The following is a 25,932-nucleotide window of genomic DNA, read 5'->3' as shown; positions in this document are numbered from 1 at the left end:
AACTCCCCTCCCTCTGGAACCTGTGAATGTGACCTTCTTTGGAACAAGGGTCTTTGCAGGTGTAACTACACTACACTAAGGTTGTCAGGAGGAAATCTTGCTGGATTATCTGAGTGGGCCCTAAATCCTGTAAGTATCCTTATAAGAGACAGAAGAGGGGAGGGCCACATGTAGACATGCAGATGGGAGTGATACGACCACACCCAAGAGGGGCAGAGGCGGGAAGGGAGTCTCCCCTAGAGCCTGCTGAGAGAGCCTGGCCCTCCTGACACCTTAGTTTTGGACTTCTGGCCTCCAGGAGGGTGAGAGGAAAGATTTCCGTTGTTTTCCGGTGCCAAGTGTGTGGCAAATTGTTAGGGCAGCCGCAAGAAAACTAATACAGTCCCCTGTTGTGCAGAATGACTGGAAAGCTTCTAGAGAAGCTTCCAGCCTTGCGTCTCTCCAAATTTAAACCATTCAGCAAGCAAGGGCAGTTGCAGGTCTGGCCAAAAGGTGTGTTTTTTAACTCACCGCCCAGACTCCTTCCAGACTCAGGTTTAATGCTTCATGCTTTCCTTTCAAGGAGGAAGGAGGGAGGACAAGCGAACGGCATCACATCCCACTGCTCCCAGAAGTAGAGTCTGCCAAGGGTGTTCTGCGACCCACCTTCCTCCTCCTTCCAGAGCTGGCACCATCCCGCCCAGGCTGGTCCAAAGAGTCAAAGCTGACCCACACCACATTACGAAAAGCAGGGAGCTTTTTAAAAACAGGAGCCTGCCTTTCCGAATTTTTCCTTGCAAACAAGACCCCCTTTTCACAGCGAGTCTCTTCCCACCCCTCACCTCTGCCTTCTTCCTCTGCCTTCCCCATTCTTGCGGGGGCGGGGGGTGGGCAAAATAAGATAGATACCCCTGAAGCACGGGAGTGGGAGGCACTCTCCCCGCCCTACCCCCTCCTCCCCGCAACACAGCTGGAGGGGGGAGGGGAGGTCAGCAGGGTTCAGAAAGGCCAGATGTTGAGGAGAAAGAGAGCAAAGCCCAGCCCACACCGGCCCACCCTGCCCCCACCCTCGCCCCCCTCGAAGAAAAAAAATTAAAAGAGTCGGTTTTTTAAAACAAACAAAACTTTTGTGGCGCAAAACACTTTTTCTCAAGAATCTGCTCTATGCAAACAATAACAACTTTTTACAAAGCATTTTCACAGAAAAGGAGACAAGTCCTTCCCCAGTATCTTATGTGGGAATTGTTCCTCCCTCACCCCGTTTGGGGGGGGGGAGGATGGGGGTGCTATTCACTAGTGTGGGCAGAGGGGCTCCCTGGGTCCCTCACTTGTGGGGCAGACCTACCACCTCCCAGGTTCCCCTCACACCTCAGCTTGGAGTCTCTCTCAGAGCTAACCTCCCCTGACCTCACCTGGGTGGAGGGGAAAGCGATTCCACCCCTCTCTGACTCTAGGGTATCCTCCCAGCTGCCGGGTGTAGTCCAGGCCTACCTCTTCCTCCCCACTCCCAGAAAACAGAACCTCTGACCTCAAAACTAATCCCCTGGCCCTGCCCCCATCGGATCCATCAGGTCCCTGACAACTCCCGAAATGCCTGAAGTTAGGGGAGGAAGCTGAAGATGCCACAGCCCAGCTTCCATTCAAACCCAAACTTAGCCCCTTCAAGCCCCACCGGGCCCTGGAGGTTGGGGCAAGAACACTTTCATTGACCCCTCTATAAGGAGCAGCTAGCCTCATCTCTAGCCTTTGAGGGGGCTGTTTGGGTGTCCAAAGAATGGACCCAGGCCTGCCCTCTACCTCCACCCGCTCCCATCCATAAATCGGTGGAGAGGACTTCGAAAGGCAACTTGTTTGGTCTGATTTTATTGATTTCTTCCACCTTCCATTACTTTCCCTGGGACAGTCTCTGGCCCTTTCCCCAGGCAAAGACTGCGCTTTGGGAGGGGAGGAGGTCCTTCAGCCCTTCCCCTCCTATAGGAGAAGCAAGCTGGGGAGGGGGCTGATGGATCCAGGGGGGAGGTCCTCTTTCACCCGTCAGACCTTGTAAACTGAAAGCAAACAGGAAAAATTGAAGAGAGAAACTCCAAAACTGGACAAAAGGGAAAGGCTGGTGGCTGAGGCTGAAGATCTGGCCAATTAGGGGTCACCTGCCTTGGTCGGGGGAGAGGGCTTAGGAAAAGAACGGGGAAGGGGTGATCGCCTCCTGGCCCAAGCTGCCCTCTCCCCCACGAAGGCTCCCTTGGGGCTTGGAGTGCTGGGGAAGGCCTGAGGGGAATGAAGGGTTAAAGGCCTGGATGGTGGGGGTGGGGGATGCCCCCAGGGAGCTGCCAATCACCTCCCCACCCCCACCACAGCCCCCTCATCCCGGGCTCGCCCACAGAAACAACCGGTTTGTCCATCACCAAGGTCTCTCTCCCTCTTTTTTTTTTTTTTTTCCTTGTCTTTGAGCGGTAGCCTCCTTTGCTCCCCCTGGGGTGAAGGCCCTGCCCCCAGAGATCCGAGATGGAAGAAGAGAGGGATTGGAATCTATGTCATTAAGCCTTTTTCCGTTAAGCCTTCTCCTGACTCCAGCCCTTGGTTCGTCTCCAAAGGATGAGGGGGAGGGGGTGTCACCCCAACCGGTTAGGTGCTTGAAGATCACTGTCATTTGAGGTCCCTCTGACCACAGCCCCTAAAAGGGAATAGGCAAATGTGAGAAAGGAGGCCCCGTCCTCGAGCCCAAAGTTTGGCCGCGGCCCCAACCTTTCCCCTTTGGCAGAAGAGGTCTCAGGCTCAAAGTTCCTCCAAGTTGATCCCCCAGGATTTGAGGCCTGGGGGCTCAGGGACAGCAGGACCCCCTATCTGCCACCTCCAAAGCGGGTGGGCGGGCGGGGGCTTAGAGTCTCCCTGCAGGCGAAGCGAGGATGCCGGCCCTAAGTCTCCGTCCTCCCCCACCACCAGGGCCGGGGGGCAGGGGAAGGAGTCGAGCAGGCTGAAGGTGCTCGTGGTAGGGAGCGTCGGTGCCGGGCGGCGGGGCTGTGCGCTGCGATGGGGGGGCGGTGGCCGCCGGCGTTTCTTGGCGGTTCCCCGGGCGGGCGCTTTGGCAGGCGGCCGCTCTGGCCCCCGGCGCAAACTCGGAGTGTCGAGAGCGAAGCCCTTCGCATAACACCAAAGTTTCGACCGGCGGATCAGACGATCGAAATGTTCCTGGCGGAGATCGCCGGGCGCGGCCGAAGCTCCGCTGGCCGTCGAGGGGCTAGCGGCTGGTGCCTCGGGGGCGGCCTGCGGGGGGCTTCCATCGCCTGCGGCCGTCTGGCCCGGCGCGGGCGGCTCGGGCGCGGCCCCGGGACCCGCGGGCTCGGTGGAAAGGCCCGCAGGTGGCGGCGGAGGCCGGGAACCGGGCTCCTGATGGGGGCTGGCGGCGGGGCCGGGCTGGAAGTCGAGACCCGAGGCGGGCCGAGGCGGAGCCGAGGCGGAGCTGGTCGGAGATTCCCGAGGGCGCAGGGGCGCCGGGCAGCGGCCGGGAGGTAAGCCGGAGCGAGAGCCGAAGTGCGGGAAACTGCCTCCGCCCTCTTCCTCCTCGCCGCGGCCCCGGCACACTGCGGCGTCCGCATCCTGACCGGCGGGGGAGTTCGGATCGCTGGACCGCCCGGCTGGGCCCGCGAGGTGCTTCAGGCCATCCGCGGCCCAGCCGCCGGTGCACAGGGGGGCGCGAGGGCCCAGCAGCACCGGGGGCCGCGGCGCCAGCTCCCCAGGCCCCAGGCCCAGAGAGGACGCCCGAGGTTTGGCAAGGGCGCAGAAGGCAAGGGCACGCAGGCACAGCGGAGAGAATTCTTGGGTCCCCCGACGCGGCTTCCGGGGTGTCGGGGAGCAGGGCGACCCTCGCGGGGACGCCGGCACTGCGAGGCGGGGAGCGGGGCACAGAGTTTCCATGGAACCGTCCGGGGGGGTGCCCACTGCGGGGGCCCTGGTCCCAGCGGCGGTGTGCCCTGGCTGCCCGAAGAGCCCACGGGCGAGGGGAACATCGCCCCCCCTCGACGGGGAGGTCTCTGCTCACGGGCGCCCCCGGCCCGCAACCCCGGGCCGCGGAGCTCCGGCTCCCTCCTCGATCTCGTCACGCGGCCCTCCCGGCGGCCGGACTCCTGGGTCCCTGCGAGTCCCGGCGCGGTCGGCCGCCCTTCCTGCCGCCGCGTTCCCTGCGCAGCCCCGGCGGGAGCCCCTCTCGAGTAGCCCAGGGCGAAGAGGCTGGGGAAACAAAGCGGCCGGCGGCCACGAGAGGCGGGAAGGACCCCGGGCCCGGCACCCGGTGCCCGGGCCCAGGCGGCGGGGAGGGCGCCTTCCGCCCGCTCGGCTTCTTTCTTCCCCGCTGGCTCCCGGAGACCGCGTTATAGAGAACTGCCCCCTCGCTGCCCCAATACCAGCGCCGGGGCCGCGAGCCCGCCGCTGATTGGGCGGCACTGCCTGTGACGTTGGCCCGGACCCCACCCCTCCGGCGGCACCGCCCCCGTCCCCATTCCGCACACAGACACACACACGTGGACCCGGCGCGGCGGCGGCTGGGAGGGAGGAAAAGAGGGAGCGTGTGCGGGTGGGATCGCGAGGGGCAAAATGCGCCGCTGCACGTGGTCTGGTGGCGTCCGGCTATGCAGTTGTCGCAAAACAATTCGTTTTTCCCTTCGCAGTCACGGTTTTCACATCTGTAAAATGGGAATGTTCCTATCTACCCTCTTGGGGTTGCGCGAATGAACAGATGAATCACAAAAACGGTGTGGAGGGAAAAGATGACTTGAGGCAATGGTTGTTGCAAGCTTGGCGCAGCAGGGATTCCTGCGGGCGGAGAATGTTTCCTACCTCTTCGTTCTGGTGCCCTAGAACAGTGCTTGGCACACACGGGGCTCAAAAAAATGTTGAAAACTAGTTAGGAATTCAGTGTGTGCGAGATAAACAAAGGAAAAAATAAATTCGGAGCGGCGGGGGGGGGTGGTATTATTACACCCACGGAAGACGATGTTAAGTAAACTTGTTTCTATTTCTCTAATGAGCTTCTAATTACCCCTTGACCAAATATCTAGGGGCTGGCTTTTCGGCCCCCCTTAAATACCAAGACGCTGCCCTCTGAAGCTGAGCGACCAAAATGGGCTGAGGAATCCAGAGGAGGGGACCCCCAGAACCTTTTATCTCTCCCAAGGAGTGTAAAGCAAAGAAAAATTGAACCCCCCCCCAAAAAAATCCTGATAATGAAAGACCACCTCCCCACAGCACATGCTATCCCCCTTAACTTTCTTTAGTTTCTGCATAGCTTACTGCTATATGAAAGTCTGTGAATGTAGTTATTCTTTATTGTCTGTTTCTGATTAGTCTGGAAATGAGCCCATGAGAACTTTGTCTTAATCACAGCTGCATCCCCATGGCCTAAAACAGTACCCAGACCTAATAGGTGCTCCATAAATATTTGTGAGTGAATGAATGAATCCCTGGAATATTTTTCTCTTGATAAAAATCAGGTTATTGGAATATGGCTGCTTCCTATCCCCAGAGATATAAAGAAATTGGCATGATAGCTTGGAGTAAAAATGTGGAAGTTGGGGAAGAGTGTCAGAGAGAGAATATCTCTTTCTGGAGCTGGGGTAAAACAGGGTTTCTGGAAGGGGGCAAATGATGTAGCTTGCATCCCTGCCCTCCTGGCAGTGATAAAAGATGAATTGTTTTTTTCCTCATCATCAAATCACACTTGGGAGGAAAGGGATTTAGGAAGGTCTGCCTCCCCATCTCCCTCCTGCAGAGGCCCCAGACAAAGGCCCTGGGGTGGAGCCAGGATTTGAGGAACTAGAGGGCACGGTGTTCTATTGCTCCAAATACTCACGCCTTAGCATCTTCTGTAGAAGTCTTCAGGGCAGTTGTCATGAGGGGAGATCCTGGGGTCCTGCCAGGTCTACACCCCAGGGTTCCTGAGTGCTCCAAAAGCCTCAGCTCCCCTCCCCACCTTCTGCAACCTCCTTCCCCTGCCACACACAGGAGGAAAGTTCTGGAAGGATGATAGCCCACCTTCTGCAACCACCTCCCCCCACAACGCCACAAAACACCTACATGAGGAAAGTTCTGGAAGGATGATGATCTGCGCAGCTGTCTCTTCTGGGAGTCAATGCTGAGAACTCTCAAACTGAGATAGCAGTGACAGATTTCTTTGTCTTGAGGGGCAGAGGGCTTTTGCTTCAACCCCATTGTACTCCAGCCTCTTTGCCACTTAGATGCCTGGGGAGGGAGCTTGGGCCCCACCTATGGGAACCTGAAATGGGAAACTCCTCTTTATCTCCCATGGTCTCATTCATATTTGCATTCCTGTGCCTAGCACAGTGTTGACATAAGGAGAGAACACTTGAGATCCTTTTCAGTATGACTGCATGACCGAATCTTACCCAGCTGTGCAGATCAATGGCCTCCTCCTTCTCCAACTCCAAAAGCCTTCAGTCCTTCAGATCTGAGTTTAGGGGCTTTATTGGGGATCATTACCGTTGGGAGTCCTTCCCTGGAGAAGGAATTCCCTCCACTTCCACTTTCCCTTCTCCCCATTCCTTGAATCAGGCACCCCAGAATACAGCCCAGATGGGAACGCCTCCGTTGTGGGCATGGGAATACTTTACCAACAGTAGGGGTTAGTGTGACTATCTCCAGCTGAAAGGACCTGTAGTCATCAAGCCTCCATTCTCAGAGGGCTGGGACTGGGGGTTCCTGCTGTACATCCCAGGGCAGGTCTCCGAGGTACTCGGAATCTCAGTGTCCTTCCCAGTGAAAAGGGGACAACAGTTGCTTCCTCACAACAGGAGGGTGGAAACACGATGTGAGCGGCTTGCCCAGCTGTTGCAATTCCCACTGCCTACGGTAGAGGACACTCGACCCCGTCCTCAGCTGGCGAGATGAGGAGGCGACACCGTTCTCTGGAACCCCTCTTCTCCATAAAGAGAAAAGGAGGGACCAGGCTGGATGCCGGGTCCCATCTGATACCTCCGCAATAAGGGATAGGAAGGGCCTAGAGAGACCTGGAAGCCAGCCCTCCCCGCTCTGTGGTCCATCTGGGTCTCACCCAAAGGCCCCTGTTCAAGGATTTGGGAGCAGCTCCTGCTCAGTTGTCCTTTTCCCTGGAAAGAGGCACTGCCGGGAAGTGGCCCCAGAGTTCCAGCCCAGTACCGTAACTTCTAGAGCACTGACTGCATTCCAGTCTCTGTCTAGGAACTTTATGTTACGTAATCCCCATAACAATTCTAGGAGATAGGCACTATTTTTTTTTTAATTTTACATACCATACATAACCCATTTTAAGTATCCAAGTCAATGATTGTTATTAAATTTACAGGGTTACACAACCATCACCAGAAGCCAATTTTAGAACATTTCCTAAGAAATCCCTCATCTCCAATTGCTAGTAATTCCCATTCCCACCCCCGGCCCTGGGTGACTAATCTGCTTTCTGTCCGTATAGATCTGCCTTTTCTGGACATTTCATAGAAACAGAATCATAGCATATGTGGTCTTTACATATGACTGCTTCACAAAAGCATAATGTTTTGGAGATTCGTCCATGCTGTCCCTTGTACTAGTGAGTCTGTTTCCTTCTTCTCACTGAGTAGTATCCCGGTATGGACAAAACGTATTTTGTGTAGCCAATCACATTTGGGTTTCCACCTTTCCGTTTTCATGAATAGTACTGTTACAGACCCCGGCACACAAGTCTTTGTGTGGACATAGGTTTTCATGTTCAGAGTGGAATTGCCAGGTCATATGGTAAACTTATACTTAAAAAAAAAAAGATTTTTATTTATTTATTTCACAGAGAGAGAGATCACAAGTAAGCAGAGAGGCAGGCGCGGGGGCGGGGGAGCAGACTCCCTGCTGAGCAGAGAGCCCGATGCGCGGCTCAATCCTAGGACCCTAAGACCATGACCTGAGCCGAAGGCAGAGGCTTAACCCACTGAGCCACCCAGGCACCCCTATACTAACTTTTTAAGAAACTGCCAAACTGTTTTCCCCACTGGCCACACCACTTTACACTGCTGTTAATATCCATGTTATAAGTAAGGAAAGTAAGGGACAGAGACTTTAAGTGACTTTCCCAAGATCACACTGCTAGCAGGTGTCAGAGCCATGACTCAAAGCCAGGCAGAGAGGTCCCAAGACCACACTCTTAACCACAAGTCTACTCCCAGGACAACGAACCTAAAAGGAGACCCATTTCTTGGCCCACTACAATGTGGCCACCACCATTTATGCCCATCTTACTTCCAGAATTCCCCAAGTCAGGCTCTGTTCCCACCCAGCGGTGCCGCATCCCCCCCGATAGCACAAGCACACTTTACTCTACCCCCTCTGGAAATGTGTACCCATGATTAATAGCTGAAATTCTGGACTCAGACGGTCTGTTCGTATTCCTGACTCATCATCTTACCAGCTGTGTAGTTTGGGGGGCAAGTTACTTAACCTCTGCTTTCGTTTCTTCATCTGTAAAATAGAAATAGCATCTTCCTTCGTGCAATTCTTTAAAAATGCTTTTATTATGGACATTTTCAAACCCCTACAAAATAAACAGAGGGGTACAATAAACCTCCATGTACCCAGCATCCAGCTTCAACACTTATCAATCCATAGACCATCCTGTTTCATCCTTACCCCTACCCGCTTCCTCCCCTACTCCCATTTTAAAAAAATCAACTTTACTGAGGTATGATTTATATAAATTAATGCACATTTTAAGTACATACTTCAAAGAGTTTTCATGAATGAATGTAACCACCACAATTAAGGTATAGAACATACTCTGTATTATCCTGAAGCGAATCCCGGACATCATACAGTTTCTTTCCTAAGTATTTCAATACATATTTCTACAACATAAGGACTCTTTAATTTTTTTTTTTGGACTCTTTAATTTTTTTTAAAAGATTTTATTTATTTAGAAGAGAGAGAGAGAGTACAAGCAGGGGGAATGAAAGAGGGAGAGGGAGGGGCGCCTGGGTGGCTCAGTGGGTTAAAGCCTCTGCCTTCGGCTCCGGTCATGATCCCAGGGTCCTGGGATCGACCCCACATCGGGCTCTCTGATCAGCGGTGAGCCTGTTTCCTGCCTCCCCCCAACCTGCCGCCTGCCTCTCTGCCTACTTGTGATCTCTGTCAAATAAGTAAATAAAATCTTAAAAAAAAAAAGAAAGAAAGAAAGAAAGAGGGAGAGGGAGAAGCGGGCTCCCCACAGAACAAGGAATCCCACATGGGACTCGATCCCAGGACCCTGGTATCATGATGCCAGCCAAAGGCAGATGCTTAACCAACTGAGCCACACAGACACCCCCAGACTCTTTAGAAATAAACATAACCCCAGTGCTATTTGATAATAGTGACCTAAAAAGAATTAATGCTCACTCTTTAACATCCTCAAATAGCCAGCCAGCGTTCAAATTTCTTTTTTTTTTAAGATTTTATTTATTTATTTGACAGAGAGAAATCACAAGTAAGCAGAGAGGCAGGCAGAGAGAGAGGAGGAAGCAGGCTCCCTGCTGAGCAGAAAGCCCTATGTGGGGCTCGAACCCAGGACTTGGGATCATGACCTGAGCAGAAGGCAGTGGCTTAACCCACTGAGCCACCCAGGCGCCCCAAATTTCTGATTATCTTATACTATTTGTTCCTTTATAATTTGGCTTATTTGAATTAGGATCCAAAGATGGATTTCGAGGGGTGATAAGGTCTCTTAACGTCTCTTTTAATCTAGAAATTCCTCCTTTAACTAATGCTTGTCCTCATCAGTATAGTTGTCAGTGTCCCCGCCTATCTTTTAACTCTTTTTATTTTCTCTTTATAGTTTATTCATTGAGATACTAGCTTTTCATCCAGAATTCCCACGATCTGGAATTTACTGATTGCATCCCCATTCTGTCATTCAATCAAGCAACGTTTATTCAGCAATATTTACTAAGCATCTGCTACGTACAGGATTGCCAAATAAAGCACAAAAAAATACAGAACATACTTAAGACTAGAAAAATTATTGCTTCTCAATAGTTCTAATTTAACTGGACATCTGTGTGCCTGTTATCTGTGTGCCTGTCTAGGGTTGGAGGCACAGCGGTGAGCAAGGGAGACAACCCCGCCCTCAGAGAGTTTACATTCTAATAAACCAGGGGAAGCCAGGGAACATACGAAGAGACAGTACTTCTCCTGGAGATTCTGTGAGGGTTAAATGAGAAACACTTAACTTTCCTGCCTGGTCCATTGGAAGCCCTTGATAAATGTGAGTGTTCTTGGTAACAGTCTAGCCTTCCCCCGTCTGTTTCTTCCCTTTTCCCACCCCTGCTCCACATCCCCCTGGGAATTATTCCAGGCTTGCCCTCCTCCTGCTCTACTTCCTCCATGTGTCTAATGTTAGTTCATTCCTCTCTTCACCCCACAGTCACTGGGCAACCCCCCAACCCTTGAAGCAAGCCCCAGACCAGGCTCTGGGTACTCAGAGATGATGGGGACATAGCTGATGGGGGAGATGAACATTCTAGGCTAATTTGAGAAGGAGCAACAGAGGGATGACCATGGTGCTTGGAACATTAAAGTCAGGGTAACCATACGGAAAGGAAGTCTTTTCAGAGAAGGTGATGTCCCACTTAGTTTCTAAAGGATGAACAGGAATACCAAAGGAAGCATGAGAGAAGAATTCCAACTGAGGAAACAGTATGAGCAAGGAACAGAAGCAAGCAAGGGCCTGTCCCATGTGGTGCCAGCTAGCAGCCATCAACATCTCTTTCTCCCTGTTAAGTAGAGGGGGCACCCTGGCGTTGGTCCCGACACATCCACCCTCTGAATCATCCCTTATCTGTCTCAGGCAGCCCAGTCCATCAGTGTGTCCCTCCCATTTAAAAGCCCCATCTTCCCTTGACCCCATAGGCTCTAGCCCCCATCCCTCTCTCCTCCCCTCCGCAGCCAAACTTCCCCCAAGAGCTGTCTACACACTGTCTTCCGTTTCTCACTTCCCACTTGCTCCTCAACCCACTTCCATCTGCTTCCACCCCCACCCGCCACCGAAATAGCTGTTGCTGAAGTCCCGGGGCGTCCATCTCATCGAAACTGGCAGGCTCTTGTCAGTCCTCTCGTCTTGACCTCTCAACAGCATCCCACATGATTGGCCACTTCCTTTTTCTAGGAACCGTCTATAGTCCTTCACCTCCTGGGCACCGCTTTCCCAGTGCCCTCCCTTCTCCCTGACTTCTCCCTGGTGGTATGGGCGCAGGCTTGTTCTCCCTGCCACAGCCCAGATGTCATGGGGTCCTCAAGGCTCTGTCAAGAATTTCTCTCCTCTTTCTATAGACGTTCTTCTTCTGTGCCCACTCCATGATTAGCATCCATCCACCGGGGCAGGGGGAGCTCAGAAGACACTGCTCCTCTCAGCTCTGACCAAGACATTCCACTGCCCTCCCAACCTCTAGCTCAGGAGTTCCAGAAGTTCAGCAAAATCAACCTGTCCCAGGCCATCAGCAGCTCACCTCCTCTACCACACATCCCACTTCCAGGGAATCGTAGCCAGGTGGAGGGCTCCTCTCGCCACCCATTTTAACAGCCAGAAACCCAGGGCTCATCCTGGCACCTCCAAGGCAATGTTTCAGCAAGTCACGTGGTCATGTCTATTTCTGCCCACCCTGGTGGTACCCCCACACCCCGCCGTGCCCTCTGCATTGCCACCAGCTATCCTTCTAAGCCACAAACTGAATTGGGTTACTCTTTGCTCCAAACCTTTTAACAACTTCCCACTGCTTTCCGGATGCAGAGTGAAATCATTCATTTGGCTCACAAGCAGGGTTACCTGGGTCTGACAAGCCTACCCACAGGTCCTCCTGGGGAGAGAGGATGAGTTCCCTCACCTTCCACCCCCATGTCCCCTGTGCCATTGTCTCTCCCTTCAGCTACCCAGGACTCCCTTAGTGCCTAAAGCAACAAGATCCCCCCTCTCCCTCCCTTAGCATATACTGTTCCTTCCAACTGCACACTTTTCCCCCACCTCCCTTCATCTGTACCAGGCCAATGCCCAGTCCTCTTCAGCGCCCCCACTGAATCATTCCTTTGTCAGAGGACACCTCTCCCACTCTTCCAGATTCTAACCAGGTCATCTTCCAACTTTATCCCTCCCCCAAAACCTACATATCTTCCTTCAAAGCATTTTCATCTGTTTGTCACTATTTATTTTTTTTTAAAGATTTTATTTATTTATTTGACAGAGAGAGATCACAAGTAGACAGAGAGGCAAGCAGAGAGAGAAAGGAGGAAGCAGGCTCCCTGCTGAGCAGAGAGCCCTATGCGGGACTCGATCCCAGGACCCTGAGATCATGACCTGAGCCGAAGGCAGCGGCTTAACCCACTGAGCCACCCAGGCGCCCTGTCACTATTTAATCATTAGTGTGATGAACTGATTATTCACCTCTCCCCGCCACACTCTAGTTCATGTGGACAAGAAGTATGTTAGATTTTGCCTTAGCCCAGTGCTTAGCACATTGTTGGCACACAAATAGATTTTAAAAGTCTTTTCTATCAGGCACATCTGTAACCTAGAGAGAAGCAGAGAATAGTAAAATAAACCCTACATACCCATTACATAGATGGGTAATTATGTTAATAATTATTTTTTAAAAGATTTTATTTATTTATTTGACAGAGAGAAAGAGATAGATCACAAGTTGGCAGAGAGGCAGGCAAAGAGAGAAGAGGAAGCAGTTTCCCTGCTGAGCAGGGAGCCTCATGAGGGGCTTGATCCCAGGACCCTGAGACCATGACCTGAGCCAAAGGCAGAGTCTTAACCCACTGAGCCACCCAGGCACCCCTATGTTAATAATTATTAGCATTTTTGCATATTTATCTTTTTGCTTAAATATTTTCAAGGGACTTAGAGTTTGCATGACTGTTCACCCCTGAATAGGAAATTTTCTTAATATACGTTATGACTGGGGCACCTGGGTGGCTGAGTTGGTTAAGCATCTGACTCTTGGTGTCTGCTCAGGTCAGAGTCTGAGACGGAGTCCTTCATCAGGCTCCTCACTCAGCTTAGAGTCTGCTTGAGATTCTCTCTCTCCCTCCCCCTCTGCTCCTCCCCTGCTCTCTCTCTCAAATATATAAATTAAATCTCTTAAAAAATACAATATTATGGGGTGCCTGGGTGGCTCAGTGGGTTAAGCCTCTACCTTCAGCTCGGGTCGTGATCTCAGGGTCCTGGGATTGAACCCCACATTAGGCTCTCTGCACAGCAGGGAGCCTGCTTCCCCCCCCCCCCGCCTGCTTCTCTGCCTACTTGTGATCTCTCTCTTTAAAAAAAAGAAAAAAAAATACAATATTATGATCACACCTTACAAAATTAACAATAATTTCTTGAGGGGCGCCTGGGTGGCTCAGTAGGTTACACATCTGCCTTCAGCTCAGGTCATGATCCCAGGGTCCTGGGATCAAGTCCCACATCAGGCTCCCTGCTCAGGGGGGAGTCTGCTTCTCCCTCTCCCTGATACTCCCTTTCTCTGTTCCACTCTGTTTCTCTCTGTCAAATAAATAAATAAAATCTTTAAAAAAAAAACAATAATTCCTTAATATTGTCCAATACCCAGCCCATATTCAAATTTCCCTGTCCCCCCAAAATGTTTTACATTTGGTTTGTTCCATCAAAGATCTAAATCAGGTCCACACATTGCAATTGGTTATGTCTCTTAAGTCCCATTTAAATCTAGAATAACTTTTCCCCCCATGCCATTGAGTTGTTGAATTGCTGAAGTATTTTAAGTAAATTACAGACATCATGTCCCACCTTCTAGATTTCTCTGATTGCTTCCTTGTGGTGTTGTTTATCCTGTATTTCCTGCAAACTGGAAATTAGATCTACAGGCTTGATTAGATTTTGGTTGACTAGACTAGCAAAAACACCTCATGAAGAATCCTTCCCTCATATCACACTACGTCTGGTATCCTCAGTGTCTGAGTTTCAGCCTCAGTGAGGGACCACTGACTGGCAGGTCTGCATTGGTGAGAGCAGATTTCTTTATTGAGAAGTTGCGTTTTCTTCCTTTAGGGCCAGCAAGTAATCTGTGGGATGATATTTTGGAATGACCGCGGTTTTGTTTATTTATTTTTATTTATTTTTTAAAAGTAAGCTCTGGGGGTGCCTGGGTGGCTCAGTGGGTTGAGCCTCTGCCTTCAGCTCAGGTCATGGTCTCAGGGTCCTGGGATCGAGCCCCGAATTGGGCTCTCTGCTCAGCAGGAAGCCTGCTTCCTCCTCTCTCTGCCTGCCTCTCTGCCTACTTGTGATCTCTCTCTGTGTCAAATAAATAAATAAAATCTTAAAAAAAAAAAAAAAGTAAGCTCTGTACCCAACATGGAGCTCAAATTCATGACCCCAAGATCAAGAGTTGCATGCTGTACCAACTAAGTCAGCCGGGCACATCATGAATGACTGTGTTTTTATTTTTTGTTTTTATTTTTTTAAAACATTTTATTTATTTATTTGACAGAGAGAGATCACAAGTAGGCAGAGAGGCAGGCAGAGAGAGAAGAAGAAGCAGGCTCTCCACGGAGCAGAAAGCCCGATGCGGGGCTCAATCCCGGGACCCTGGGATCATGACCTGAGCTGAAGACAGAGGCCTTAACCCACTGAACCACCCAGGTGCCCCATGACTATGTTTTTAATAAGTGAATGAAATAGGTCAGTGTGGCTGAACAGTGGTAAGGACCACAGGCAGGAACTCAAAGGGCTGAATGCCTTGATAAGAAATTCAGATTTTGGGGTGCCTGGGTGGCTCAATCAGTTGGGTGACTGACTCTTGACTTCACCTCCAGTTGTGATCTTAGGGTCTCCAGATCAAACGCAGCATGGAGTCGGTTTGAGATTTTCACTCTCCCTCTCCCCGACATTCACACTGTCTCTAAATAAATAAGTAAGATCTTTTTAAAAAAGATTTATTTATTTATTTGTCAGAGAGAGAGAGAGCAGAGGCAGACAGAGTGGCAGGCAGAGGCAGAGGGAGAAGCAGGCTCCCTGCTGAGCAAGGAGCCCGATGTGGGACTCAATCCCAGGACGCTGGGATCATGACCTGAGCCGAAGGCAGCTGCTTAAACAACTCAGCCACCCAGGCGTCCCTAAATAAATAAAATCTTTTAAAAATAAAACAGATTTGGATTTTATCCTATGGGATTGGGAAATTAAGGACATTTTTTTTTAATTTGACACACAGAGAGAGAGATCACAAGTAGGCAGAGAGGCAGGCAGAGAGACTGGGGGAAGAAGGCTCCCACTGATCAGAGAGCCTGGACTCAGGGCTTGATCCCAGAACCCTGAGATCATGACCTGAGCTGAAGCTCAGAGGCTTCACCCACTGAGCCACCCAGGCACCCCAAGGACCACTTTTAAGCAAAAGAAATCATGTGGTCCGACTTGGCAAGGGAAAGGGTGCGGAAGCATGAAGGGAATAGAGAACTAGCATTTCCTGAATGTTCAGCCTGAACCCAACTCCATGCCCTGCATCTGGCATACTTGATTAAAGTGAAACCTTCACTGTGTTTAAAACAAAAATCCTATTTTGCAGATGAGGAAAGCAGAGGCATCACTCTCTGTCACTCACCCACGGTTCCTGCAAGAGATGGTGAAGACCGGATGGGAGTCAGAGACCACAAGCATGGGTATCTGAGGGAGAATGAGCGACTGGCCATGGGGAGGAGGGAAGTCTGAGGCTTCCCACACATCATGGGTGGGATGCAGGAGGAGACAGAGCAGGTTGGAGGGGAAGATAATGAGCTCAGGCTTCCAGCTGCCCAGATGTCTCCAAGCCGCTCTCTTGAGAAATGGTGTTTATAACATGACAATGACTATAATTTGGCTTCCGGCATGACTCGATAATTAGCTTAAGTTATCCTTCATTGGCATTTCATTCAAAGCATGGACATTCTTCCATTCATTCTGATGAGACCTGTTTTCTGTGAGTGGTACAGTGGTGAATGTGAACCCAGAGCCATCCAATCTCTCTCTTGGCTCAGCTGGGTCAGAGACTGAAGTTGGGGCATGGGCTGTCTTTTCTCTTGGCTAGTGCCATCTGTCTTGGGAGCTTAGGGGTGTGGGTGCCCCCTGGGATAGGGAGCTGTCTGAGGGTGAGATTCTGGAACCTGAACAGTCAGAGCCCAGCAGAAGCATAGCCCAGAGACTGGTTCCAAGAGCCACGTGGAGGGTGCGGTGAGGAGGACAATGGTTAAGAGAAGTCAGCTGGGAGGCACCTGCTGACGTTGGCCACAGGGTTGCTTAGGACTGAAAGAGGGCCATGTTTCGGGAAAGTTCGATTTAAGAGGTGTTGACAAGGCAGGTTTTATGAGACTGGCTGGCTGATTCAGAGGAGGAGGGAGAGAGAGAGAAAGAATTAAGAAGGACCCTCACGTTTCTTTCTCAGGAGAGAGAGGCTATTAACCGAAGTAGGACAAGAGGAGGGGCGGGTCCAGGGACAAGCTGTCAGTTCAGTTTTGGTCTCGGTTCCCAGACACAAATACAAGTGGGCATGGCCTGAGGAGCCGGGGGAAGGCCTGGGACTGGAAAGTATCAGGACTAAGTCATGGGCGCCCGGGTCAGGGTAGAAACCACAGGCGTGGCTATGCTCTTCCTGGGAGAGGTTAAGCTGGACCATGATTGAGGAGCTGCTGGCCTTAGTGATCCTGAGATGAACCAGCCAGGGGTCTGGAAAACTGATTCTGGCTTCTTAGGAAAAACAGAGGAATAGAAAGGATCACCTAGAGTTGGAGCCCTGGGGGCCAAGAAGGGAAAAGTACAGCTGTCTCTCAGCAGGAATAGGCCCCGGACACAGTCCCCCCACCCCTGGGGCACTCTGGGCAAAGCCATCAAGAGGGACCCCCACCAGCCTCTGTTCTGGTCACTTGGCTCCTCAGAGCAGATCACGAAGGCATCAGATGGGCGAGGCTTGGTTCCTGGGCCTGCATCTAGTGTCCAGGGCACAAAGACAGATGCTCAGAATTCCTTCCTTCTGTTCTTTCAGTAAATATTCATCAAATACCAAGGGTGTGCCGGGCACAGTTCTAGTTCTAGTTCCTTGAGAAGGAACTTTCCTGCAAGTTCCTTGCAGCCAAATCCGAAAAAGGTCCTTGTCTTCATGGCACTTCCATCGGAGGGGAACACTGACCACCACCCACAGATAGAAACATACAAATGAGACGGTCAAGGACAAAGGAAAAGGGTAAGGAAGGTTGGAGTGGAGCAGAAAGGGCACAGGTGGTGGGTGTAAGTAAGGGGGCCCATGAGAGCCTAACTGAGAAGGCAGGGGTGTGCCCACGGTGCACGGGGGAACAACAAGGAAGCCGGTGTGGCCACAGAACAGAAACGAGGGAAACAGTGCAGATGAAGCCAGAGGGACTGGGGCAGCGGGCTCTACAAGACTTACAGGACCCTGTTAGGAGTTGGGCTTCCCTCAGAGTACAGTGGGAGCTCTCTGGAGCCCAGGGGCAACATGATCATCTTAAACTTTCATTGGACCACTCTGGCCACTGTGTAGGGAAGCGATGTCAGGGGGGAGGGGGGAGGCAGAGAGAGCAGTTAGGAGACCACAGTCACCCACAGGAGAGGACGATGGTGCAGATGGTGGGAAGTCATCAGATTCTGTGTGTGTCATGAAGGTGGAGCTGGCAGGATCTGCTGACAGAGCAGAGGCGGGAGCAAAATCAGAAATTCAGGTTTGGGGCCCAAACAGCTAGAAAGATTGAGCTGCGAGCATTGGAGATGGAGAAAGCCATGGGTGAAGCAGTTGGTGCTGTTGGGGGGTGGGGAGGTTAAGGTAGATAGAGAGTTCTAGGGTAGATCACCCAGTGGGACGTTCCCCTGAAACAGGATGGGGGCACGGGACAGATGACAACCTCCAGAAAACACCTGTGACATATGGTGACTGCTGACCACTGACAGAGCAATTCCATCCGGGCAAGGGGGCGCCAGAGAGTCAACTCAGGCTATGTAAAGCGGGGGGGGGGGGGGGGGGACGGGGACACAGAGAGACCAAGAGACAAGTAAAGCAAGGTGGCCTTCTGGTTGGAGCCTATTTGGAGGGTGAGAGGAAAGAGGCAGATATGGGAGAGGTAGGTCAAGATAAAGAGACACCCCCCAAGAGGGAGGACAGGCAGGTCCCAAGAGAGGCTTAGCCCAGACAAACAGAAGCTTAAGCTCAAGGCACTGAGGGTCAAGGAACAAAGAGAAGGATTCCAGAGATATTTCTTTCTTTTTTTTTTTTTTTAAAGATTTTATTTATTTATTCTTCAGAGAAAGGGGCAGGTGGAGCACAAACAGGCAGAGGCAGAGGGAGAAGCAGGCTTCCCAGTGAGCAAGGAGCTCAATGTGGGACTCGATCCCAGGACCCTGGGATTATGACTGAGCCAAAGGCAGCAGCTTAACCAACTGAGCCACCCAGGTGTCCCCAGAGACATTTCAACAGAAGTGGCCAGGCCAGTGGTGGAGAGTGGGAAGTCAGGTGTGACTGCAGGATTTTCAGTCCCAACTCCACCATCCAGCTTGAAGGCCTTCAGTGTCTGCTTCTGATTCTGGGTCTCAGTCATGCCAGTGAGCCCCGAGGCCTCACCCTGCCCCTGCCATAAGGGAGGTAAATTGTACCCGAAATGCTTCGCACTCCGAGCACACACTCAAACCTGAACCCACACCCACATGGCTGCTTTCTCTGCTTCTGCGGCAGGCCACACTTGGGGAACACTGCTCACTGGAGGTCCCTCGGCCCCAAGGGGCTCCCTCTCCTGTTCTTCATCTGAGCCCCCAGCCAGCAATGGCTTCATGTCCTGTTTCAGAGAAAAAAAAACAAAACAAAAATAGTGCCAGGTAAGAGAAGCCAAACACAAAAGAGTACGTATGGTAAGATTCCACTCTGAGGAAGTTCTAGAGCCAACAAAATGAATCCACCATGACCCACCGTGACAGAGATCACATCAGTGTTTGCCTGCGGCTAGAGGATAGGAAGGAACGGGATAGGAAGGAACTTTCTGGGGAAATGGAAACGTTCTCTGTCTTTATCAGCATGGTGGCTACTTTGCCAAAAGTCATCACTTACACAGTTAAGATGTGTGCATTTTATTACATGGGAATTATTCCATAAAAAGTTGATTTCAAGAAACAGAGCATGGTGGATGTTAACTAAGCTTATTACAGTGATCATTTCACAATATCTACAGATGTCAAATCATGTTGTACACCTGAAAGTAATACACAGTGAGCAACTATATCTTGATAAAACTGGGGACAAACCGAGAACTAAAAAATGTTCTACAAAGAGTAGAGGCTAACAAGCAGAAGTGTCTTATACAGGCATTCACCAATCTCCTCCTTCACTTCCTCCCCCCAAGAATGGGGAAGCAGGGTGCCCTCTGGTCCACCCAAGCCCTGTGTGGGAGACTGTCCCGGAAAACTGTGGGCCACACGTCCCTGAACTTGAATTTTCCTCCCCTGCTGTCATGTCTCCCGTCAGCTCACAGCCCAGCCCCTAGGAATGTTGTCTAAATTCACACTATGCCCCCTTCTCATGCAATCCACTGCCACCCCCTCCACCCCGCTGGGCCAGCTGCCCCACTCTGAGACACCTACACCGCACAGGCCCCTCTTATCATCCCTCCTCCCCCCTTTCCATGACGCCATTTTCTCTGGGGTCCTCCTCAATCTCTGGTCACTTTGCATGCTCTTTGCCTGGCTTCTCTCGCTCTGCCCCTTCTTAAATGCCTCTGGCCTTGGCCTTCTGCTCTCTGCACCTGCACAGCCTCCCACGGTGATCTCACACACACCAGGGCTTTGGTTACCGTCTATTGCTGACAATGCTCAAAGATGTCTCTGATATTTTTTCAGAGTATCAAGGATATGGCAGAAGAGGTTGACAGAATATTACATAGGCTTCCAAAGCACTTTATATTCTTTAAAGTGACATACATATCTAACCTTTCTCTGGGACAGACCACCAGACCCCCAGTTCAAGAAGCCCCCATCTGATTTCGTCAACTCTCCCAATTCTGCTCCTCCTCCTCCCTTCCTCAGGAGATCTGCTGTTTAAAACAGAAACCTGGGAGTCACCCTCCCAGTCCATGACTACCAACTGTCCCTCACCCCCTTCTCTCTACTTCACCCTCTACACATCCTGTTTCTCAGTCCCCACACTCCAGTACATAGCCTCTTCCTTACTCCCAGTGATGGTCAACCATTCATCCATTCACTCATTCATTCATTCATTCATTCAGCAAATATTAACTGAGCACCCATTATGTGTCAGATGCTGATCCACGGGCTGGGGATACATCAGCAAACACAACACATAAAAATCACTGTTCTGTGGAGCTGACACTCCAGCACTTGTGATCATTTCAGAAGTCACTCCGTCTTCTGCCTTCACCCTCAGACCTCCGACTCCCTACAGCCATTGGACTTCACAACACCTGCGTCTGCTCGGCATCTTCCATGGGATCTCTTGCTCTGGGGTGGGGTCAGGTGAGGTGCCTTCTGCCTCACCAGTCCCATCTGCCCTCATGTCCCCTTTCGGCCCACCACCAGCCCTACTTTCCACTCCTCCTTCACTGAACACATGACTCCCCCCCCCCCCAACCGAACACAGCGGTGCTCTCATGCTAGCATGGACACCTGCTAGTCCTTGCCTTCAGTGCTCCCCTCACCTGATGACCCAGCAAACTCCTGGTCACCTTCAAGTCATAGCTCCGACCCTGTCTCTTCCAAAGAGCCTTGCCCGACTTCCTTGGGCAGACACTGGAGCTCCTTCTCTGGGGCTCTCTGCAGAGCGGTCCAGCCACCCCACCTCCGATAACACGTCACACTGTATGGTGCAGTTTGCCTGCCCACCAGCCAGCCCTTCCTCTCCACCTTGAAGAGGTGCAGGGCTCTTGAAGAGGCAGTTGCTGCAGGGCTGCAACCTGTTTCAATCCTTTCTGCGTCACCAAGTCTGGCCCATTATCTCACACATCGTTGCAGCCGTCAACAAATGCTGGCGGGTTAAACAAATGACAGTGAATTAGTGTCACAGATAGGGAGAGATTTGGGGAGAAGGGGATATAAGTTCTGAACTAGTTCCAGAACAGTCCTCTTACTGATCATTTGGACCCACCCCACGGTTAAAAGCGGGGTTCAGGGTCCTGCTTCTGCACCTGCTGGCTGTGTGCTCTCTGAGCTCTAAGCTCATTCCCTTCCCTATAAAACGGGAACGAGAACAGAACCTACCTCAGTGGTGTTGCAAGGAGCACATTAGAAATTTGGCACAGTGCCTGGCACACCAGCTCCATCGAAAACGAGCTGTCGTTATCATCATACTCACCATAGGTGTCTATCCTTGTCTCCTGACCCTCCCGTCCCCCTAGCACATTCTCCACTAACCCCTCCCTTCTCGCCTTCCAATCTATGCTTGCCCACACCCACCAGTGCCTGGAATTTTCCAGGCTGAGGTCACCAGGGACCTCCTCCTTGCAGAACCCTTTCCTCTCTAGACCTCTCAATGGCATGTGACCCTGGCATCACTTCCTCCTTCTTAAAAGTCCCTCTCCGAATTCCATGAACGCTCCAGCTTCTCTGGACAGCCTTCTGACCCTCTCACTCCGGGTCCCTCCAGCCCAGACTCTGCTGATACAGACAGAAACCATCCACTGCCTACTGAGCATCTCGTGTGTACCAAAAACACGCAATGCCAGGGTGTCCAAAGTGGCTCCTTACCAGCTCCACCCCTCGCCCTCACTCCTGGGGTCTATCAGTGAGTGGACAGAAAAGCCCCATTGACCAAATCCCCAAGCTGCCCCTCTGGGAGTTATTCCCCGGGGTCTTGCCCTACTCAGCAGTCCCAGTCCTGGTCTTAAGATCTCACCTTCTAGACATCCTCATCCCCAGTGCTCCACTCATCCCCTCCGCTCTGCTGGAGTCAGACCATCTTCTCTCCGCAGGGCCCTTACAAGTCTGCTACCACTTGCTGTTCAAGTGTGCTCTTTGGATCAACAATACAGCATCACCTGGGAGCTTGTTAAAAATGATGGATCTCAGACCCCCACCTCAGACCTACTGAATCAGAATCTGCATTTTAACAAGACCCCCCAGGGATTCCCATGAATTTTAAAGGTTGAGGATTGCTATCCTAACCAATCTCCCAACCTCCAGCCTCCCCCAATCCTAACCAACTCCAGACTTGACAAGCCATGTTTGCACCTCTTAAAAGCCCTTAGTGACTCCCCACTGCCCTTGGGATTAAATCCAAAGTCCTTAGCAAATATGCAAGGTCCCCTTAATCTAGCTTTGTCTTAATCTAGTTTGTCTTAAGGCTACCCCTCTAAGCCTCCCTACTGTTTTCCTGCCACACCTACCACACAAGACAAACTTCAGTACACACTTTGCTGGTTCCTACCTCTGTGCCTTTGAACATGCTGTCCACCCCACCTGGAATGTTCTTCTGTCTCTTATCTGCCTGTACCCACTTGGTCCCAGCTGAGACCTTCTCTGACTCCCTAAACACAATTACTTCTTTTCCTGCCCGTGTTAGCACTGTTCCTGAACACCAGCACGGCTCTTTTATCCCTGAAGTTATTTCTCTGTATGTCTGTCATTCCCACCATCCTTGGTGTTATCTGTGTCTCTCCTATGGCCCATCCGTGAAGACTCAATGAAGTGTTTGCTAAAAGACTGAAGAATACAACGTTTTCAACTTCTGTCATGACAGCAACTATAACAGGAGGAATGGAGATTAGACTTCAGGAGGAACTGGAGGAAAAGGGGAACATAGCAGGGCAAATATGCTATTCATCTGTCATCTCTCAGCCTGGAAACTTCCCAGGAGCAAAGTCATCAACCACAAAATGTTAACTGCAAGGAGATTTTCAAGATCCGGTCACCCAACCAAATGCCAGAGAGGACAAGTGCTTTGCCCAAGGGCAGGGCTGGGACTAGATTCCAGGTAGCTCTGAGAAAAGACCGGGCAGATGGCTACTTCACCCCACGAACCTCTTCCTTTCCTATCCATCTTAGCTCCCTAACGGAAGTTCCCTTACAACCTAATGTAATCAAAGGGACCACTTGGGTTCACTCACAGCTCTTAAAGCATCCTTTGGGATCTTGGCTGGTTGGAGCTGCCAAAGCCCCCGCGATTGGATAGGGCATCTAACTATCCCCATGTTCCAGATTGGCAAACTGAGGTAGCCAGACTGTGTGTCACACTGCCAGCTAATGGCAGAGGCGGGATTTGACACTAAGTACTGTGCTGTTCCCGTAGAAAGATTTGAAAAGCCAAAAATCCCACCACGCAGAGTCACTATTTACAATAATCATGACGGCTGGCCGCCTAATGCCTGGGGAATCCCCTAACTCCCACCAGTTCCCCTTTAAATCGAGCTTCTTTCCCTCTTGCACAGGATGTCTGACTTAGGAAAGAACCTGTACACCCGCCCTCGCACCCCAGGCAGGCCTGCTGGAGAGACCACCGCAGGGACATAACCTTTGACGGGGAAAACACCCTTCCCTATGCCCCACACTCGACAGTGTCACTGTTGACATCAGCCCTAAGGTTGGAAGTAGCGATCACATTCTGAGATGGGGGTATTGAGGGTCGCGGAGTAGTAATTACTAACCGATGGTCAAAGCCAGTAAGTGGCTAGGCTGAGTCTTGAACCCACGTCTCTCTGGCCCCAGCCTTTCTCCTTCTATTCGGCCTCGCCAGGCTCTCCTACCCGGCAGGAAACCACCTGAAGCCTCTTACAGACTGGGTTACCTCGAGAAAGTAACTTAACCTCTCTGAACGCCCCAAGGTCAGAAGCTTTGCTTTCGGGAGGGAAAGCGAGACGCAAACCCAACGCAAACCCGCGGGCGCCGGCGCAGTTCCTTCCCGGAGCCCGGGGCTTTCTAATCCGGAGGGCGCGCCCCCAGCCCCCGGGAACCGCGAAACCAAGCGCCCGGCCGGCTAGCAGAAGCGAAACCTCAACACTCTTCAGCCTCCCCCGCTCGGTTCTGGGAACAAGAGAGCCAGGCTTCGTGGAAACGCGCGCGGCGGCAGCCGCCTCGGGCCCCGGGACCGCCCCGACCACAGCCCGCAGTCCCGGGCCGGGAGGTGCGGGGGCCGGCGCGGTCGGGCCCGAGCAGCAGCGCAACGCGCGCTTCCGCCCCGCTCGGCTCCGGCGGCGGCCGCGGCGGCCCCACAATCCCCTTCTGGCTCCGGGGACGGGCGGGGCGGGGCGGGGCGGGGCGGGCCGAGCGGGCGGAAATAATTTTCTGTTTGGTCCTCTCTGCCCCAGTCCCTTAGCCGCGGGACGCGCGAGTCAGGCGAGGATGCCGGAGGCGGGAAGCGGGAGCGGGAACGCGCTACCCTGGCACGCATAGAGGGGCGGGCGGAGAGCGAGAGAGCAGGGATTGAGTGCCTACTGTGTGCCTTAGCGCTTTCCAAAAGGATTTTCGTTAGATTTTCACTATGACACTTGCCAGAGGGAGTTAACGTCCCATATAAGAAGGACAAGCTGAGCCTGAGAGGCGAAGTCAGTCGCTGAAAACTGCACAGCCCAGATCAGCGTGACACCCCCAAATCAGTGCGCAGTTACGCCAAGGAGAGCAAGACGGACTTGAACCACTTGTTGGCTGAGTCCCACTCTTGCTTTTTTGGGAGGGTGGGGTGGGAGTGGATAAGCACATAGTAGGTTCTCAGGGAAATATTGGAAGACCGGGAATAAGCTTTACAGTTCAGCCCTCGGAGTGCCCGCCGCTAATCTAGCCCAACCCGCGCGGAACCGGGTTTCTCCAGACCTCGGAAGGGAGCGTTTGTGATGGGCGGACATCAGCACAGGCATTTGACCAATGCGTGGTGGCGGAACCCGAGCCCTAGCGGAGGACGGAGTGGGTTCAAGTCCCTGCTCTGCCGTTTTCAGGCTGTGTGACTTAGGGCAAGTCACTTCATCCGCCAGAATCTCAGCTAATTTGTTTATAAAACGGAATATTAACATCCATCCCAAAGGGTTATGGGAAGGATTAAACGAAACAGTTCCTAATACACTTAATAAACGCACAAGTATCATCGCGCGTTCACCTCACAATCTTCGGGCGGTCACCCGCATGGTATGAGAACCAGAGACAAAGCCTCGGCCGCCCCACGTCGCCCACCCCTGGATGCAGGGACCGATGGGCCTTCGAGTGACCCTCATCTTGCGAAACCCGAAACTTCGGCCACTTTGGCCGCGGTCGGTCCCGAAAGCAAATATTCAAATATTCCGAAACTGGTGCATGGTTAGGGCTGACATTTTTTGCGTTTGATTTTCTTGAAGTTTTATTCTTGTCAGGAAAAGTAATTCGTTAGAAACTCCTAAGTGACACTTCTGTTTCTTAACTTTTCGTATGAGCGAAGTTCACAAAGCCGACCAAGATACCGGCACTTGGCAGTCCTCGCAGGGATCGCGGTCCTTTGGCCCGCTCCGACAAATCTCTAGCTCTCGGCTCCCTCCCCCCGTCACGGAAGCCGCGGAGACAGGCCTCCTCCCCGCCGCGCCCGTTTAGACAGAGCTTCTACGTCCTGGCAGCCCTCCGGGATTCTCTGGTCCCTTGCAGGAGTGAGGGGAGGTGGAGGGCTGCAGTCCGGAGTTTAGCTTCCCCGACCTCCCCAAACGCCAGTGTCGCTGGGATTAGGGAGTAAATCCCTGACGCCAAAGACCAGGTCAAGGACAAGTTCTCCCCCGTCCTACTTCCCCCACTCCTGGGCGGGGATTCACCCCCGCCCCCCCTTCCCGGATGAAAGGTACTAAATAGACGCGAAGGGAGGGGTGGCGGCGGGTCCCGGCCCCTTGATGTTCCGGTTGAACAGGTGCTGGTGAAAAGGAGGCGGTCCCGGCGGAAGAGTCGGCCAGGGGGGCAGCGCGCAGAATGGGGGGGCAGCCTCCTCCCACCCTCAAGTCCCCATGCCGGTCTTCCCCTCTCCTCTCCCTGGGCCCCTCCCC

General features: G+C 52.2%; 1 protein-coding gene and 1 long non-coding RNA gene across 3 annotated transcripts; both read right to left on the bottom strand.

The window, feature by feature from the left end:
- Positions 1-1,084: 1,084 nt before the first annotated feature.
- On the bottom strand, positions 1,085-4,359 carry EPOP (elongin BC and polycomb repressive complex 2 associated protein). Its single transcript, XM_047708878.1, has one exon. The coding sequence runs from the start codon at positions 3,889-3,891 to the stop codon at positions 2,752-2,754; it is 1,140 nt and encodes a 379-aa protein (XP_047564834.1). The 5' UTR covers positions 3,892-4,359; the 3' UTR covers positions 1,085-2,751.
- Positions 4,360-18,293: 13,934 nt separating this feature from the next.
- Positions 18,294-24,532, bottom strand: LOC125086955 (uncharacterized). 2 transcript variants are annotated; one of them, XR_007123318.1, is made up of 3 exons: positions 23,590-24,532; positions 20,650-21,991; positions 18,294-18,780 (listed from the first exon to the last, which is right to left on the bottom strand). It is a non-coding gene; the product is annotated as an uncharacterized LOC125086955 (long non-coding RNA). The 2 variants fall into 2 exon arrangements; XR_007123319.1 differs by having other exon boundaries at positions 20,650-20,975; positions 21,843-24,514.
- Positions 24,533-25,932: the final 1,400 nt, after the last annotated feature.

Source organism: Lutra lutra, chromosome 16 (genome assembly GCF_902655055.1).
Source record: "Lutra lutra chromosome 16, mLutLut1.2, whole genome shotgun sequence".
In the NCBI taxonomy this organism is placed as follows: domain Eukaryota; kingdom Metazoa; phylum Chordata; class Mammalia; order Carnivora; family Mustelidae; genus Lutra; species Lutra lutra.
Note: the sequence above shows the minus strand (reverse complement) of the source record. Positions and strands in the feature narration are given on the sequence as shown.